The 15,321-nt window shown below is 39.9% G+C and overlaps 1 protein-coding gene across 21 annotated transcripts in view; it reads right to left on the minus strand.

Annotated features, from left to right (window-relative positions):
- LOC122781453 (regulating synaptic membrane exocytosis protein 1-like) overlaps nucleotides 1–15,321 on the minus strand; it is a 79,726-nt gene that overhangs the window by 32,859 nt on the left and 31,546 nt on the right. For 14 of the 21 annotated variants that reach the window (XM_044045121.1, XM_044045120.1, XM_044045117.1 and 11 more), the window contains exons 5-11: nucleotides 10,604–10,875; nucleotides 9,810–10,501; nucleotides 4,860–4,900; nucleotides 3,734–3,847; nucleotides 3,548–3,647; nucleotides 2,596–2,719; nucleotides 1,414–1,431 (exon numbers count right to left, since the gene is read on the minus strand). In XM_044045121.1, coding sequence (XP_043901056.1) covers nucleotides 1,414–1,431; nucleotides 2,596–2,719; nucleotides 3,548–3,647; nucleotides 3,734–3,847; nucleotides 4,860–4,900; nucleotides 9,810–10,501; nucleotides 10,604–10,875 — 1,361 coding nt within the window. The remainder of the gene's footprint in view (nucleotides 1–1,413; nucleotides 1,432–2,595; nucleotides 2,720–3,547; nucleotides 3,648–3,733; nucleotides 3,848–4,859; nucleotides 4,901–9,809; nucleotides 10,502–10,603; nucleotides 10,876–15,321) is intronic. The other 7 variants (XM_044045110.1, XM_044045130.1, XM_044045131.1 and 4 more) reach the window with 1 other exon arrangement.

The following is a 15,321-nucleotide window of genomic DNA, read 5'->3' on the forward strand; positions in this document are numbered from 1 at the left end:
GACACGGAGAAGGACAGAGCCGCTCGTCCGTACTTTGCGTTCACTTCGTTGTCCGTCATTGTGTTCGCCTCGTACGGGAGTTTACGATGGAGGACAAAATGGAGCAATTCCATTGGGAAAACTAAGCTAAAACTAAGCATTTACAAAAAAAAAGAAAGAAAACTAAAACAGAAATATTGAAAATGTTCCTCCACACCAATAATAGAAAACTTACATGTTGTGGTCTTGCATTCCACCGCCAACTAGCTTGTATTTCAGTCTATTTTTGGATCAAGCAAAACAAAAAATAAGCTCTTTCTTCAAATTAGTACTGGGGTAATGTTTGGGACAGACGGACGTACGGAAAACGGACGGAAATTGAGTATAAATGGACCTTTAGTGCGCTCCAGTTTCCACAGAACCTTACAAGTCAGAAAACAAGCTAGGCTTGCTAGCTAACTAGCACATGTAGTCCACCTGTGAAACACAGTTCAGGGCATTTCAAACATTAAAACACTGTATAGTAACGATGTCCACAGACACCATGAGGACAGTACTGTGTGTAAGACACAAAAAGATGAAAGTGTGAAAAAAGACAGTAAAAACTACTGCTTTTACTCCCAGCAGCCATCTTGAAGTGTGAACTCACAGGTGAAGGGGGATTAGAGGAATTGAAATTACAACTTCAGGGATTATTCCACTTGCAATTTCTGACTTTAAAGTTTCAAAAGACTGGAACGCACTATGAGATGTGTAAAGAAAAGAAGTAGAGTTGAGACATGTTTAGCCTAGCTTAGCATGAGCACCGGTAGCAACTGGGCTAACTGGCTCTCAGCTCCAACTCTGTAGCTACAATGAAAGGATTATTTCACTCTTGGAAAGAAAGAAAGAAAAAAAAAGTTGAATTATCATTATTATTTTTTTGTATGAAGTTCAACTTCCGGTTTTTAAATTCAAACATTTAACTGATAAGTGTTTCATGCAGCCCTGGAGCCCATTCCAAAAATAACAACAAAACCAAAAAAATTTAAAGCAAATAATTCAAATAAATACTAATTCCAATGTCCAAACTTTCAAACCAAGTGAGAAATATATGTTTTATTTAACACAGCTCGTTTTTTTTTGTTCACTTTGGGATCCTCAGACTTTACGAAGAGTAAAAAGAGAGGAAGCCCAAGCAATAAGAAGCTTGCAATGTTTCACAATCGCCATTTTGCATCAGTTACGATCAAGTTTAATTTTTTGGGGGGAGATAATGCATCTTTTTATCACAGAGCCAATATTCAATATACAACTTGATGTCCCGACTAAAAAGGACTCGGTTCAGGTCGCACAGAGATGCAAAATGGCACCAGCAAAACCAAAATTATTTTCAATGCGTGAGTATAAAAAAGGAAAAAAAGGGACTTAAGAAAAAATGGGCAGTTTACTTACTGATATTTTCTACACACCCTTTGCAAGTGTTTGGAGAGAAATTAATAAATTCAACTTTTTTTACCCAACAAAAACCAATTTAAGTCAAATCTTAAGAGAGGGTGGAGAAACAGTGAGTATTTCTTTAAAAAAAAACATATTAACTCAATACAAAGAGTTTATTTTAATCAAAATAATAAGTATGGAAGCCCAGCTAGTACATTTCTGACACCTGAAAACAGCAATACACAATCACTTGAGGAATTACATTAAATTTGATCTTTAAAGAGTAAATAAATTCTGATTGTTGATTTTCCTTTTAGAACCACTGTAAATTTAGCACATTTCCATTGTTCTGAAACCTCCTTTCAGTCAGTACGCCACAGTTTAACAGGTCTGTAGCTTTTGCTGACATGCACATTTATGTTTCCATTTATTTCTCCAATTAATTGTTTAAAAAAAAACAAAAAAAAAGGTTCCAGACCAGCATTTCCTACGGTTCAATACGGCTCGTATGATTCAATCTCACACGCGGAGAATAAAATCAATAAGAACTTCACGATGAATCAACATTAAATGGAGCATTTCTTTCTTTCAAGACTATTTCTACTTTCAAATGGCATTATTCAGTCGGAGAGACTTCCAAACATATAATCACTTAAAAAAACACAAATCTATTCCCTTAAAGGTACATTTTTGCATGTACAAGTAAATTATCTATACAGCACTCACAGAAGTTTTCTTTTACAGTCTACAGATGATTTTATTTGGTCGATACGATGGTTGGGAATGAAGCATGGGTTCTTTTTTAAAGGGGACATACGAGATAAAACGGCAGTGTCCTCGTTGCTTAACTTGGCAGCTCACAGGAGCAGCAGCAAGAGGAGGAGGAGGAGGAGGAGGAGGAGGAGGTAATGGTCGGGTGTTTTTAATATTTCGAATGCAGAGGCACAGTCACAGTCAAAATACAAATAAACATCACTGTCTTTTCTCTCTCTTTTCCTGCTGAGGTTAGCCAACTCTGAGTCAGAGCCACTGCCGCCGTCAACGCTGTGGCGTTTTTTTGGGTTGTTGTTTTTTTTTAAAAGTAAAGGGTTAAATTGAACGCAAACGCACAGCCTGCAGAGAGAGAGAGGGTGACTCATAAAAGTATGAGAGTGCGGCACCGATAATGTGCCGGGGAGCGTTTGACTCCAGACTTACCCTATAGGTCTGGATACCACCAGCTCCACTTGAGGCTCGGCCTGAGACTCGAGGATGATGTTGTAAACTTCCTTCATAGTTGCGCCAGGTAACAACTTTCCGTTCCATTGCAAAACCTCATCCCCTGGAATCACACATGCATTTATATATTTTTTTGTCAACATGATGTACAGCAGCCATTTTCTGTTCACCAAGGTGGACGTGAAGTGTCGGGGGTTATCAGCGGCTTTTCAAAAGAGCATATGGATGAAGATAACTCTTAATTTTCTTGTGCTCCTTCTTACCAAAACAAACTTTTTTATACCAGGTCCCACCTGAGAAAATATTGAGCTCTTGAACTAACACCATTATCATCACAACGTTATCAACTCTTACTGATCAGATCATACTGTACCCTGGTATATACAGTAAAACAGTATTTCTGATGTACCACCAGAGGAAGCTTGCGTACCACTGGTGGTACACACACCACAGTTTGAGAACCAGGGGTTTAAACAGCTTTACCCCCCATAGCCATCACTCAGTGCGCTTACATGCATGTTAAAAGTCTGATTAATGTCATGTAAACACGTTAGTCCGGCTAAAATCCAGCCAGTCTTAGTCAGACTAACATATCTGGATAATGCGATTCAGAGTCTGATTACTCCTGCATGTACATACTTAGTCAGACTAGAGTCAGACATGGCGTTTTGTGAATGCACCAAAATATCCTTACCGGTCTTTGACCCGGCAGTAGAAGGAAACGACGTATAAACTGCCACTTTAAGAAGGAAAAGCTCTAATTTAACCCTTCTGTTACCAATGCTGTTGTCTCATTACCGTAACTCCTAGACCACTTGTGACGATGTGAGATGAATGGATACCGGAGTAAAGAAATAGAGCTTTGCGCCCATATACTTGTCATTACGGTAACCCCTGTAAACAGTGACGTAGGTGACACAGTCCGGTCTACCTGCTCTTAGATGTCCCACCACGTCAGCCAAGCTGCCCTTTTTGACTTTCGTGATGAAGGCACCTAATCTCCCTGACTCCGTTACTCTGCCCCCCACCACCTACAACAAGCAAAAGAGACATATTAGAATCATATCACGTCTTGGACGCCAGCGAGTGGACAACATTTGAGGGTCCCAACACTGACCTTTAACCCCAGCAGAGCCCCAGCTTCTTTAGGCATCGCAGCGCTCCTCTTGCTCAGGGTGATTCGGCCGATCAGATGGTCTCCCTCCTTGGACGGCTGCCAGGTCACAGGATGCTGAGGCGGAAGACAGGGCAAGTCAAGACAAGACAAGACAAGACATGTCCACTCGGACAGACTGAGGACGCTGTGACTGTAATAACAAAAATAAACAGCTAAATACACTCACACTTAAACGCATGACACTGTACTTTACATGAAATAGCTTTAATTTTTAAAATGTTGATTTAAAAATTAACATGAAAAACAGTAAAGCGGTGGTCAGCAATAGGTGGCTCGTGGGCCAAAACTGGGCCCACCAGCATCAGTATCTGGGCCCGGCAGAAGATTTAACAAATCTGATCTTAAATATGAACTTATTCAATGACAAAAACACTGCTGTTGTCATGGAGACAGCCATGTTTGGGGAGTAAATGTCTACTATTATAACTTTTAACATATGTGCAGGCTCAAAGAAGAAGCAGTAATTCTTAAAATTTAAATGATGCACAACAATTATTAACAGTACCAGTAAGTATCTCACACACATTTGTCTTCATAAAATCCACAGTAGTGTTAGCTTAAGGCAGCAAACATGGGTTTTTTGTTTGTGACTGAAGACATTTTAAGGCACTTTGGTACGATACCATACGATGTTTTGGCCCAAATATTTAATTGCTTACAAGAAAATTGGCCCTGCACCACATTGGATTGTGTCTTTCCTTCCTGTCCTCCCTCTGTGTCCTCATCTTACAGGTTGCAGGATCCAGATCCAGTTTCAAGGCTATTATTATTAATATTATCATATGATCACCATTGTTATTTATTTATTTACTTATTTATTTATTTTTTCCTTTCACCCCAACCTGTCTTGGCACATTGGCACACATCTTTGAGTCTGGTTCCGTCAGTTTTATCTCTCCACTGATGCCTGTTTGCTCATCGTGTCAGTTGTTGGGTTTCTCTAATCCTGATGACGTTGTCTATGTATCGAGCCTTGAGATAATGTATGTTGTGACTCGGTGCTATACAAATAAAATTGAATTGAATTGAATTTGCTTGCTGATCCCTGGGGTAAATAGTGACTTACGTGCCATACGGTGGGGTCATGCGGGTAACACTCCCAGTCACCTGTGAGAGAGAAGACACCGGCTCAGACTGTGAGGATGTAAATCCTCTTCTTCTACACACACACACACTGTATACACAGCACATACCAGCATGAGACCTCTTTATACACAGCCTCGGCCAAATTTGGGGGCTCTTCTTCTTCACAAAGGTATTTGTTTACAGTGAGGCTGAGTTTATTGAATAATCAGGCCTGAGCTACAATTAGAAAATGTATAACCTCAGAATCAGAAAACCCCGGCTCAGAGTCGTCCACTGAGGCCATGGAGACAACGAAGGACAGCTAAGCCCTTTTAAAAAATCCCTCGCAGATACAGTGCAGATTAGATGTTGTGGAATTTGCTCCAGGGTTAATGTGGAAAACAGACAAAATGGTAAATGTTGAGTTTGACACAGTAAAAGTAAACTAGAGTGGACTAAGTGGAAAATAACAAATACAATGAATTGGTTTTGTTAGTTATAATTTATAATTGATGCCTTGAATAAAAGTAAAATATATACAAGATATTTTAATTTTGTTTATTTTCTTAATTTACTTTTATTTGTTAAGGTATTCTGCCAAACAACTAGTTTAACTAGTTAAAAAGAACATAAACAACAACCACCACTGTTCAAAAAGTGAGTAACTAAGTAACTTTTACTCAGAGTACATTTTAAATGAACAACTTTGAACTTTTACTTGAGTAGATTTTGAGATTATTGAACTCTAATTACAGCTAATTGGCTGAACATTTTTTTCTCACAATAATAGTATTTTTACTTGAGTGAAATATTTTCATTTTAGTTGGTTTAAGTTTTCAAATTCAAATAACCTGAGAAAAACGGGCAAATGTCCATGTTTAAGAGCTTCATTTGGACTTTTTCTGATGTGATTTGTTTGGTGTTTGTTTGCATAAATACTTCTATGACATGATTTGAATGGGTCGTGTTCAACTTGCAGCAAAGTCAGCTCATGACAATTGAAGAAAAAGACGAATACATTTTGGGAGAGTGGATTTTTATCTTCGCAAATTAGCAAAAAAGCACAGTTTCACAGCAAATCATTAGGTGTACGTACAGTATAGTGTATGTACACACTAACAGTGTCTTTCCAGACTCTCCTGGTGTATTTTCCCCACGTCCTGTGGGACAGTTTGGGCCACGGGGTGCTGATGGAATGTGTGCAGGATATCAACGACACTGTTATGACACAGAGTTAAACAGAGCCAAAGCATTCCTGGGAGCCAGGAGACAATGAGGTTAATGAGTTGTGACAACTTATAGTGAGATTATGTAATCTCAAAGCAAAGCAGCCCAGACGACGCAACCAAAGTTCTCGTTTCCAAATTCAAGCGTTCACATTATTTTGGGTGTGGGGTCAGAAAGAGTGATTATTTTTATGCATTTTCAAGAAGCAAGAGTTATAACGGGTCATTTTTTTTATTGTATAATAGATTAAACTTAATATTGTGAACCAAATTTAGTCCAGTTACAGAGTAAAAAGAGAGAAAAACAGGTGGCGTCTTTGTTTATTTTAGGAACTCTAAAACCTTGAGGGAATATCAACTTGAACTTACACTTAACTAAAGGTTACACCAGTTTATGATGTCTGCAGTATCTTAACAATATGGTCCACAACATTATCTCACTGTCTGACAGTGTTTTTTCCAAATGGAAACCAAACTTTGTGTTGCTTTGTAAAACGCTCGCTCCCCACACCAAAGTCCATCAAGAAAATCAGCGATTTTACATAATAACACGCAGGAGTTTTTCACCCACTTCTGCCCTCACTACTAAGTTCTAACATGTTATTTTGTGACTTGCGTGAGTGAAATCCTTCATTTAGAGTTAACATTTGTGGCATAAACTTAAAAACAGAGGAGAAATATACCAACAGCTACTGTTTCCCTGCCTGCTAAAAATGCTGATTTTCTGTATGGAATTTGGTGTTTGGTAGAAAGTGGTTTAGAAACTTGATTTTTCAGCTGGAAAAGACTGTCCAACTATGAGATAAAGAGTACATTTTATAAGGTTGGACTTTCGTTAAGTGACTGTACAAACTGTCACCACGTACAACCAATCAAACTGAATTATTTCCTTAAAATTAGGAACTACAACAAAACAGTTTGTTGTAGAAACTCAAAGTGCATGTTTTGTGTTGTCTCCTTCATCCTTCCTTCCAATCAGATGATGACTCTGAAGCTCATGTGCTCATGCAGGCAGGAGGACGTTTGCAGATCATAATCACATCTACTGTACTGCGGCTGCATATTTTCCTGCACTGATCTTACAGTGATTTACATGCCTGGACGCTCCGCTCGTCCACTGCCAGGAACCGCATCTAGGAGCCGGTCGGGGCCCTAGACTCGAGCTAAAAAAGGAAGCAGCATCTCACTGCCACAATGGTGTGTTTAAAACCCCAGCCTGACAGGACACTCTCATAATAAACCTCCACTTGAGCGATGTCACAGCGTCTGGTCTGGGTCCAAAAGCCGGTGCTGCGCGCACCCTCTTTCCATCGGATGTGCCACACTTTATTGATGTTGGCTTCGGGATAGAGTGATGCCATTATGATATAGCATGAGCATGGCTACAGTCCCATGCACTGTGCATATTAAAAATTGTCAAGGTTATTGGGTCTAACTGTAAAATGGCTTTAAAGCGAGGGAACTGTAAAGTCGAAGCAGGAATCACGACAAATAAAAAGCTAAAAATTGTTTCATTTTCCAAACGATATCTTTAAACAGGCAACATAACTTTTGTGTCCCTAGAGATTCCATTTTGGTCAAAGGTCGAGCTGGTTTACTTGTGCCAAAGCACATATTTTTGCTTTTTTACAAAGAGCTAATGTGATATATAATAATAAATGTATTCCAGCTTAAGTCTACAATATCTTAAGACTATGTTTGACATTAAATTTGACTGTTAAACTGCTGCTTTTCTGGCTGGAAACATTTAGTATATGCTGCTTTGTGAACGGCTCACTGTGTACCAGAACCAATAGAGGAAATCAGTGATTTTACAGCCACAGCATGCAGGAGTTGTTCATCCACTGCTGCCTCTTTCAGGAAGTTATAATATGTCTTTTTGTGTGTTCTGTATTTCAAATTCTTTATTTACCAAAGTGACACAAATGTACCAAGTGAGACAGCAATAGACAGTAGCTCCTGTGTCCCTGTGAGCTAAAACCATGATTTTCTCTATGGACTTTGGTGCAGGAGGGTGAAAGTGACTGAAAGTCAAATTTCCTGGCAAAAAAGGGTTTTTTGAAGTGTGAGACAAAGCAGCAAACCTATTTTTTAAATAGTGCATTTAATCTAGAGTACATTGGATAATGTAAGTCTTTGTATTAAGTAGCAACAATCTGTTTTGTTTTGTTTTCTGTTTCTGGTACTGTGAAGTGTCTCTTATAAGGTATATGTATGTCAATGTTACACATTAAATAACGGTTAATGTCTTGACTGTTGGTGGTAGTTACTCCAGTGTATGACAGGGTGAGAGAGTGAACTCTAGTGTGGTCTAAGGCTTGAGGACAATGTGAGGCCACACAAGGTCAAAAGTGGGATCAGCCAGGGTCAAACTGCCCCACGAGAGACAAACTAACACGCACACAAATGTGTCCCCTCTTGGACAAACTCTAACTGATCTCTCACACATGTTAACATACACACTGCTTTCCTCACTGAGACACTGAGACAGCTGTCCACAAACCCGCAGCATGGACTGTACACAAACAGTTAGAAAATGTAAACACCTAAAAAAAGACATAGCAGGGTGAAATAAAGTTAAAAGATGCAGAAGAAGCAGGTTAAATGAGAACAGTCTTACCTCTGTTGATGACTGAACACACACAGAGTCTGAATGAAGACGACAGGCTGGACTGAGACGCTGAACGCTTATACGTTCACACCCCATCATACAAGTGGGAGTATTCAAATACACGCACACACATGCACACTCAGGTTTGCACAGCTGTTCTGTTACAGGACACTATAAGACACCCAGTTCCTCAGAAACGAGGTTCTGCCTCCTGAGGACCAGGTTTTGGTCTCCATGGTCCTCACAAGCACAGTGTTTATGACAGAAAAGGTCCTTAAGAGGCAACAAATACAAAAACATACACACACACACTATACCCAGAACAATATAAATTGTGAAAATAACTTTGAAGAAACTTGATTTTTGTACAAGGTGACAGCCCTAGTACTAATTCAAGTTAGTTAGTTGGATATTAGTTAAATATTAATTAGACAGATATTTAAATCACAATATTATCGGCACATTATTGTCTTTAAAATGTATTATCACACACTCACAAAACTACAATAGTAGCTAAATAGGCTGCTACCTCTCCAGGGGGCGCCATAGCGGATCACCTGCTTTTTCACTGATCACGATATTTGCCCTTCCGGACTCAACCTTACCACTTATCCAGGCTTGGAACCAGCACTAGGAGTACACATTAGATGTGGCCCCCCATGGCTTAGGTCCATTTAGAGTGTCCAGTTAACCTGATCAATGCAATTGATTGGGTACCTTGCTCAGAGATACCCCAACCATTGACTTGTCGGGATTTGAAGAGCAACGCTCTGGTTATAAATACGCATCCCTAATCACCACATATAATCCTGGAATTATTGTGTAAGTGGCCTGAGAGCTGTGACCTCCAATCATACCCTGTGCCCGAGGATTGGAGTAAAATTAAATCAAGGTAACAAGTTAATGGGTCGCTCTCTGACCACCAAAACAGTAAAATAAAATGTCATAAAGCAGTGTTAAAATGGATCAATTCCTCAAAAAGACCCCCAAAATCTAACGTGCACCATAGAATCTTGTGTGATGGATGAAGGAGTGAATGAACGGACATATGTCACTACAGTCCACACCCTCTGAAATTAAACTTCCCCGAAAGGAAGTGGAAATTGCCTCTCACCTCTCTCACTGACACTTTCGATCTCGGCGTCCTCGCAGCTGCTGTACTCGGGCGTGGTCCCTCCTTCCTCCTCAGAACTGCTCACACTTGTTTGCCTCTTCCCTCCAGCGCCTAGACCCCGTTTTGACTTGTAGGGCCTCGGCGGTGGCGGCCGCAGAGATTCCGACTGGTCGGAGCTGAGCGAATCATTGCGTAGCATGCTCTCAGACTTATCCCGTTTGGTCCGCTTCACTACAGGTCCCTGGCCAGCGGCTGAACCAGGTCCTGAACCTGTTAGCTCTCTAAGTTCAGAGGGAGGGGCTTGCTCAGAAAGGGTGTGTTCATGTGGCCCACCAATCCCCCCACCCACCGTCCTCTGACCGGGCCGAACACCATCCCCTACTACGCCCATGCCGCGACCTTGCATGGGCACAGGGTGTCCTCTGCCTCCATGAGGGACCAGCCCTGCTTGGCAAGGGGTGGCACCGTTGTGGTCCACGTTGTGGTAGCCCCCGTCCTCTGTCCGCCTCAAACTACCACCTCCAACCACAGGATCGTGCTCCAGAGAGCGTCCCTTTGTCAGTCGCCGGCTCTCCCTGCGCTCCCTGGACTCCCCCCACAGGTTCCGGTCCATGGACACCTGGGTCTGCAGCTTGGGTTGACCCGGCCGCCGCTCTCCTCGACCGGCTCCTCCACCTCCCCGTCCATTTCTCCTGGAAGATACAGATACATTTTGAAAAAGATTTCTTTTTTTTATCAGTTAGCTAATTTGTTACATCTGTAAAATATGCTGCCTTTATTATATGTTTCCTTACGTGTCTCGTGGTGGTTCGCTACGTGACCGGGTGTCGTTTCCAGGTGTGGTCCCGGTCCCACTGAGTCGGTTGGGGTCTTGGATCGCGGTGGTGGAGTCGGATGGCGCTTGGGAGCGAGACCGGAGTTTCTTATCGCCGGACGTTTGGCACACGGATGGTTCACTGACGGCTGAGCCGAGGCCGGAGGGCTTTCCAGAAGGAGTAGTGAACCAATCACCAGGTTTGGTGAGGATTTCTTGCTGCTTTCGGCAGTTATTACACACCCAGATCACCTAGGAAACAATGGGCACAGTATTTATTACTAGATTTACTTTTTATGCATCTGAAATACAATTGAAATAATTATGATTTAGAGTAGTAATTGTGAAAATATGATTTGAAGTTAGATTCTAGATCTAAAATTGACACCAGTCCTAAATTTGAAGCCTTTAGAAAATTGTTGTTAAAAAAAAACTTTCAGATGCAGACGAACGAACAAACGTTACAAAATAATTACAGATATTATACACACAAGTTTTACAAAATTCCATCTAATATAAAACTAAAGAACTACAAAACAATGTTATAAAAACAGGTGACAAAGCCTATAAATTAATTTTTTTTTACAAAAATTTTCAATGGTACAAATCACGTTGATAAAGTTACAAATAATTAATTGCGTCACAAAAACTGTTACTACTGTTACAAAATGTTAACCAAATGTTGCAATTTTAAAAAAAACATCTTTTTTTGGGCAGGCATTTTTTTAAAGGTCTGTCAATCTTGTGTAATGTTGCTTATGTCACTGTATTGCTTTATAATCCTTTTTTTTTAATCATGATATATAAGGATATAAAAAAAAATATGTAAAAATGAAAGAGATGTACTTTTATCATATTTAATTTCAACTGTACCAATACAGTTTTAACACTATAATAGGCTGGTAAACCCTGTATTATTATAATATATTATAATACAATGTAATATTAAGTATCTGATATTATAATATCACAAAAAAATTGTGAGACTTAAAAAAGCATTGGAAATGCAGTGAGACACAACATGTCAGAAGAAGACACTTGTGCACGTCATTCATTTCAACAGCAGATGCAGGTTTATATACAGTATATCCCAGAATAGATATGAGGATTCATCCAGAGCATGAATGAGTGCTGCAGTGTGAACACATGCAGCCACCGTCACAGTTGTGTGTTGTGATCGGAGTCAGACTGAGGAAGAGGGGGATGACAGGAAGCAATCAAAGAGAGAGAGAGCGAGAGGAAGAGGATGGAGGAGAAGAGTGAGAGAAGGTTAGAGTCAGTCCTTCTTCTCTAGTCACCAGGGTTCTCATTACTCCTGAACACTCCCCAATGACTCTTTAAAGAGAGCTAAAATAAAACACTCTGGCATCGGCCATCTCAAACCACCCCCCATCACCGCCACGCACCCCCCACCCCTCTTCGCTCTCCCTCTTCTTCCTCCTGCTCTCCCTCTCTCATCATCCCCCCTTTTCCTCTCCATTTATCCCTCCTCCAGATTGCTTTTGATTAAAGCTACAAAAGACGGAGAGAAAACAGCTTTACACCAACGCAGCTATATTTATCCTGCCAAACACCCCGGCACGACCAGCCAGAGTGGAAATGTGTGCTTTAGCAATACACACACACGCGCGCACACACACATACACAGGAACAGAGCAAAGAAAGAAAGTGAAACACTACCTCATGTGGGACATTATAACTCTCTTTTTCTTCACTATACAAAATAAAAATGACAAACATGGACAGATAATGTGACACAGCGAGGAGAGGACATGAATCAGGCTAAACAAGACAAAAAAGACAGTGAACAACAAAACAAAGTCAACAAGTGAAATATTTCAAATATATTATATATATTGCAAAACCACCATGACCCAGTTATTGTGAGTGCATTTTATTGCAATGTAATAACTGATAAATGCATATCATTAAGTTAAACCCCTTATTGTACAACATATTATTTTATTGAACAAATGATAAGGAATTGTCTGTTAAATAGACATTTAATTGTTTATTTATTCATTTAATAATCTTTCCCCCAAACATTTGCAAAACATCAACTTCTGTTTTCAGATAGAGTAGAACAGTTCTGTATTTGAAAAAAAAAGTCAAGTTTTTTTTTACTTTACTCCTTTGTTTAGACACATTTCAGGACCAGGAATTACACTTCGAGATCAGTGACAGCGCAGAACAAACGGCTGGTGTTTGGGGGCGACATCGAGCAATGAGCTGTTATTTTCATACCAGGCTCACTTAATCCCATAGTAATCCCTGTATTAGATCACGCTGTGATGGTGAAACAAGCAGCGAGGAGCAGGGACCGTAGGCAGACGGTGCACAAGCTGACACACACACACACACTCACATTTCTGTACTGCTATCTTTGAGAGGACACATTGAAATAATGGAGTCCCTTTTCACTTATTCTACCCTTATCTATCAGAACTAAATGTCTAAATGCTGTAGTCTTCCACTTTCTAAATTGACTCCAGTTGTGTAGCCTCTGGATTCCAGATGTCAACTGCAAACACTTTTAAAGGATACTAGCTGTCAATCACATCAGTATCCTCTCATATATGTCGTGCTTTATTGTCCCGTTTCCTGTAAATGGGAACATAATTAAGACAAATTGACATCATGTTTTCAGGAAGAAGACCTGAAACGAGCATGTGTGACCATGAACTCCTCAGATAAGTGTTTACCGACATTATAAATCAAGTGAGAATAGGCTTCCATCAAGCCTTTCCCAAAATGTCCCTGTTTCCAATGTGAAATAATGCGGTCCCCACAAAGACACATATACAAGAACACACATATAACATAAAAGCAGCCCACTCTGCACACTCACACAAAAGCATACATTTACAATTAAATATACACACATGAGCAGCGATGCACACATGCTGATGCACAAACGCCTGCTCTTAAACACATACACACACGCATATAAAAAGTGCAACAACAGCAAGTCACATGAGCACCGTAAATCCACCCCCCTCCACCCAACCCTCCAACTCCCACCCCCTGAGATGAGTTTGTGAGGAAGGAGCAATGCCAGAAACAGAGAATAGCTTCTCCACATTTGGAAACTAGGACACTAAACCCATGTGTGTGTTTGTTTTTGCATCTTACTGCATCTGCGTGTGTGTGTGTGTCCATCTGTACATGTGTCTGTGTGTGTGTGTGTTTCTTGAGGAGCAGAAATCTTTATCTGCAGTTGTGTGCATCACTGCTCATGTGTATTTGGTGCAATTGGGTGCTTGTGTGTGCATGTTTAACTATACATACTGTATATACAGTGTGGTGATGAATAACCCAGTCAATAAATAGTGTTTTTTGTTTTCTGGAGAGAGCACAGGCTATTTGTGTATCTACACCAGTGAAAAATATGTCAGTATTGTAGTAATTTTAGGGGAATGTTTGCACTTTACGTTACTTTTCCTACCCGCAATAACTTTCACTTTAAGTATAATACATTTAATCATATATAATGATAGGTTTTGTGACCATTTTGGGGAAGCTACTGTAGTTTTAAGTAATTTATGAACAACAAGTTCAAACAGAGGAAATTTGATGTAATCCTTTAAACCATTAAAGCTGTAGTACGTAACCTTGGAGAATTACACAAGAAGCAAATTTTCATGATCAGGATCATAAATACAGAATTGTATATTGGAATGTTTTTTTCACGATTTACAATTATCTCATTAAAGCATGTTTTTTAAAATGTTCATTAGAAATATGTATCCAATGTAAATTTAAAAAAAAAAAAGGTTTTATGGCAATAAAATGTAATTTAAGTCTTCTTATACATTATATATATATTAAATATTATCACATATCACAATTATTTTGCTCAGTTTAATCATAACATAACATTTTTATATCCGACTTGCATATGCATGCATATATGTTATTGAGAGAAAAAAACATTAAAGGGACTTGAAAAAAGGGATTGGGAGGAGGGGGCGTGACCAGGAAGTAGCCTCAGCCAATGACAGCTTGACGTATGGCACTGGCAGTGACTGAGGGCATCTATAAATCCTGCGTTAAGGATGAAAGACTGCCACAAAGGAGATTTGTGTCCACAGTGGCTAATGAGGTAGTAGATCAGCCCAGTGCACGTACACAAACACACACGCAGACACACACACACACACATGCACAGAAAGCTCATACACATTTTCACAAAACCATCAACACAAGGTTTACAAGTAATAGGCATTTAGTGGTCATTTTTATTAGATACACCTGTTAACATATACAGTATTATCTAATCAGCGATATGGAAGCGACTCAGTGCTTTTAGGAGTTAAGACATGGTCAAGACAACCTGCTTGAAGTTAAAAATGAGCATCAGAACGAGGCAGAAAAGTGAGTTTTGTGACTTCAAACGTGATGTGGTTTTTCAGAAACTCTCTAGATCGCTAAATCTCTAGTTTACACAGAATGGACCAAAAAAAATAGGAAATGTGCGTGTTCAAACACTCTCAGATACTGAGGTCAGAAGTCTTGACGCTGCATTTCCACATTTCACCACTAAATGTCACCATTTGGCAAACGTCACATGTTTTTTTTCAGGGTTAAGACCTGGTTTTAGGGTTAGGGTTAGGCAATTGGTTGTGACAGTAAAGGTTAGGGTAAGGGGCTAGAGAATGCATGTGTGTGTATTTATATCTTTATGGGGTCCAAAAAATG

This window comes from Solea senegalensis, linkage group LG15, assembly GCF_019176455.1.
Source record: "Solea senegalensis isolate Sse05_10M linkage group LG15, IFAPA_SoseM_1, whole genome shotgun sequence".
Classification (NCBI taxonomy): Eukaryota; Metazoa; Chordata; class Actinopteri; order Pleuronectiformes; family Soleidae; genus Solea; species Solea senegalensis.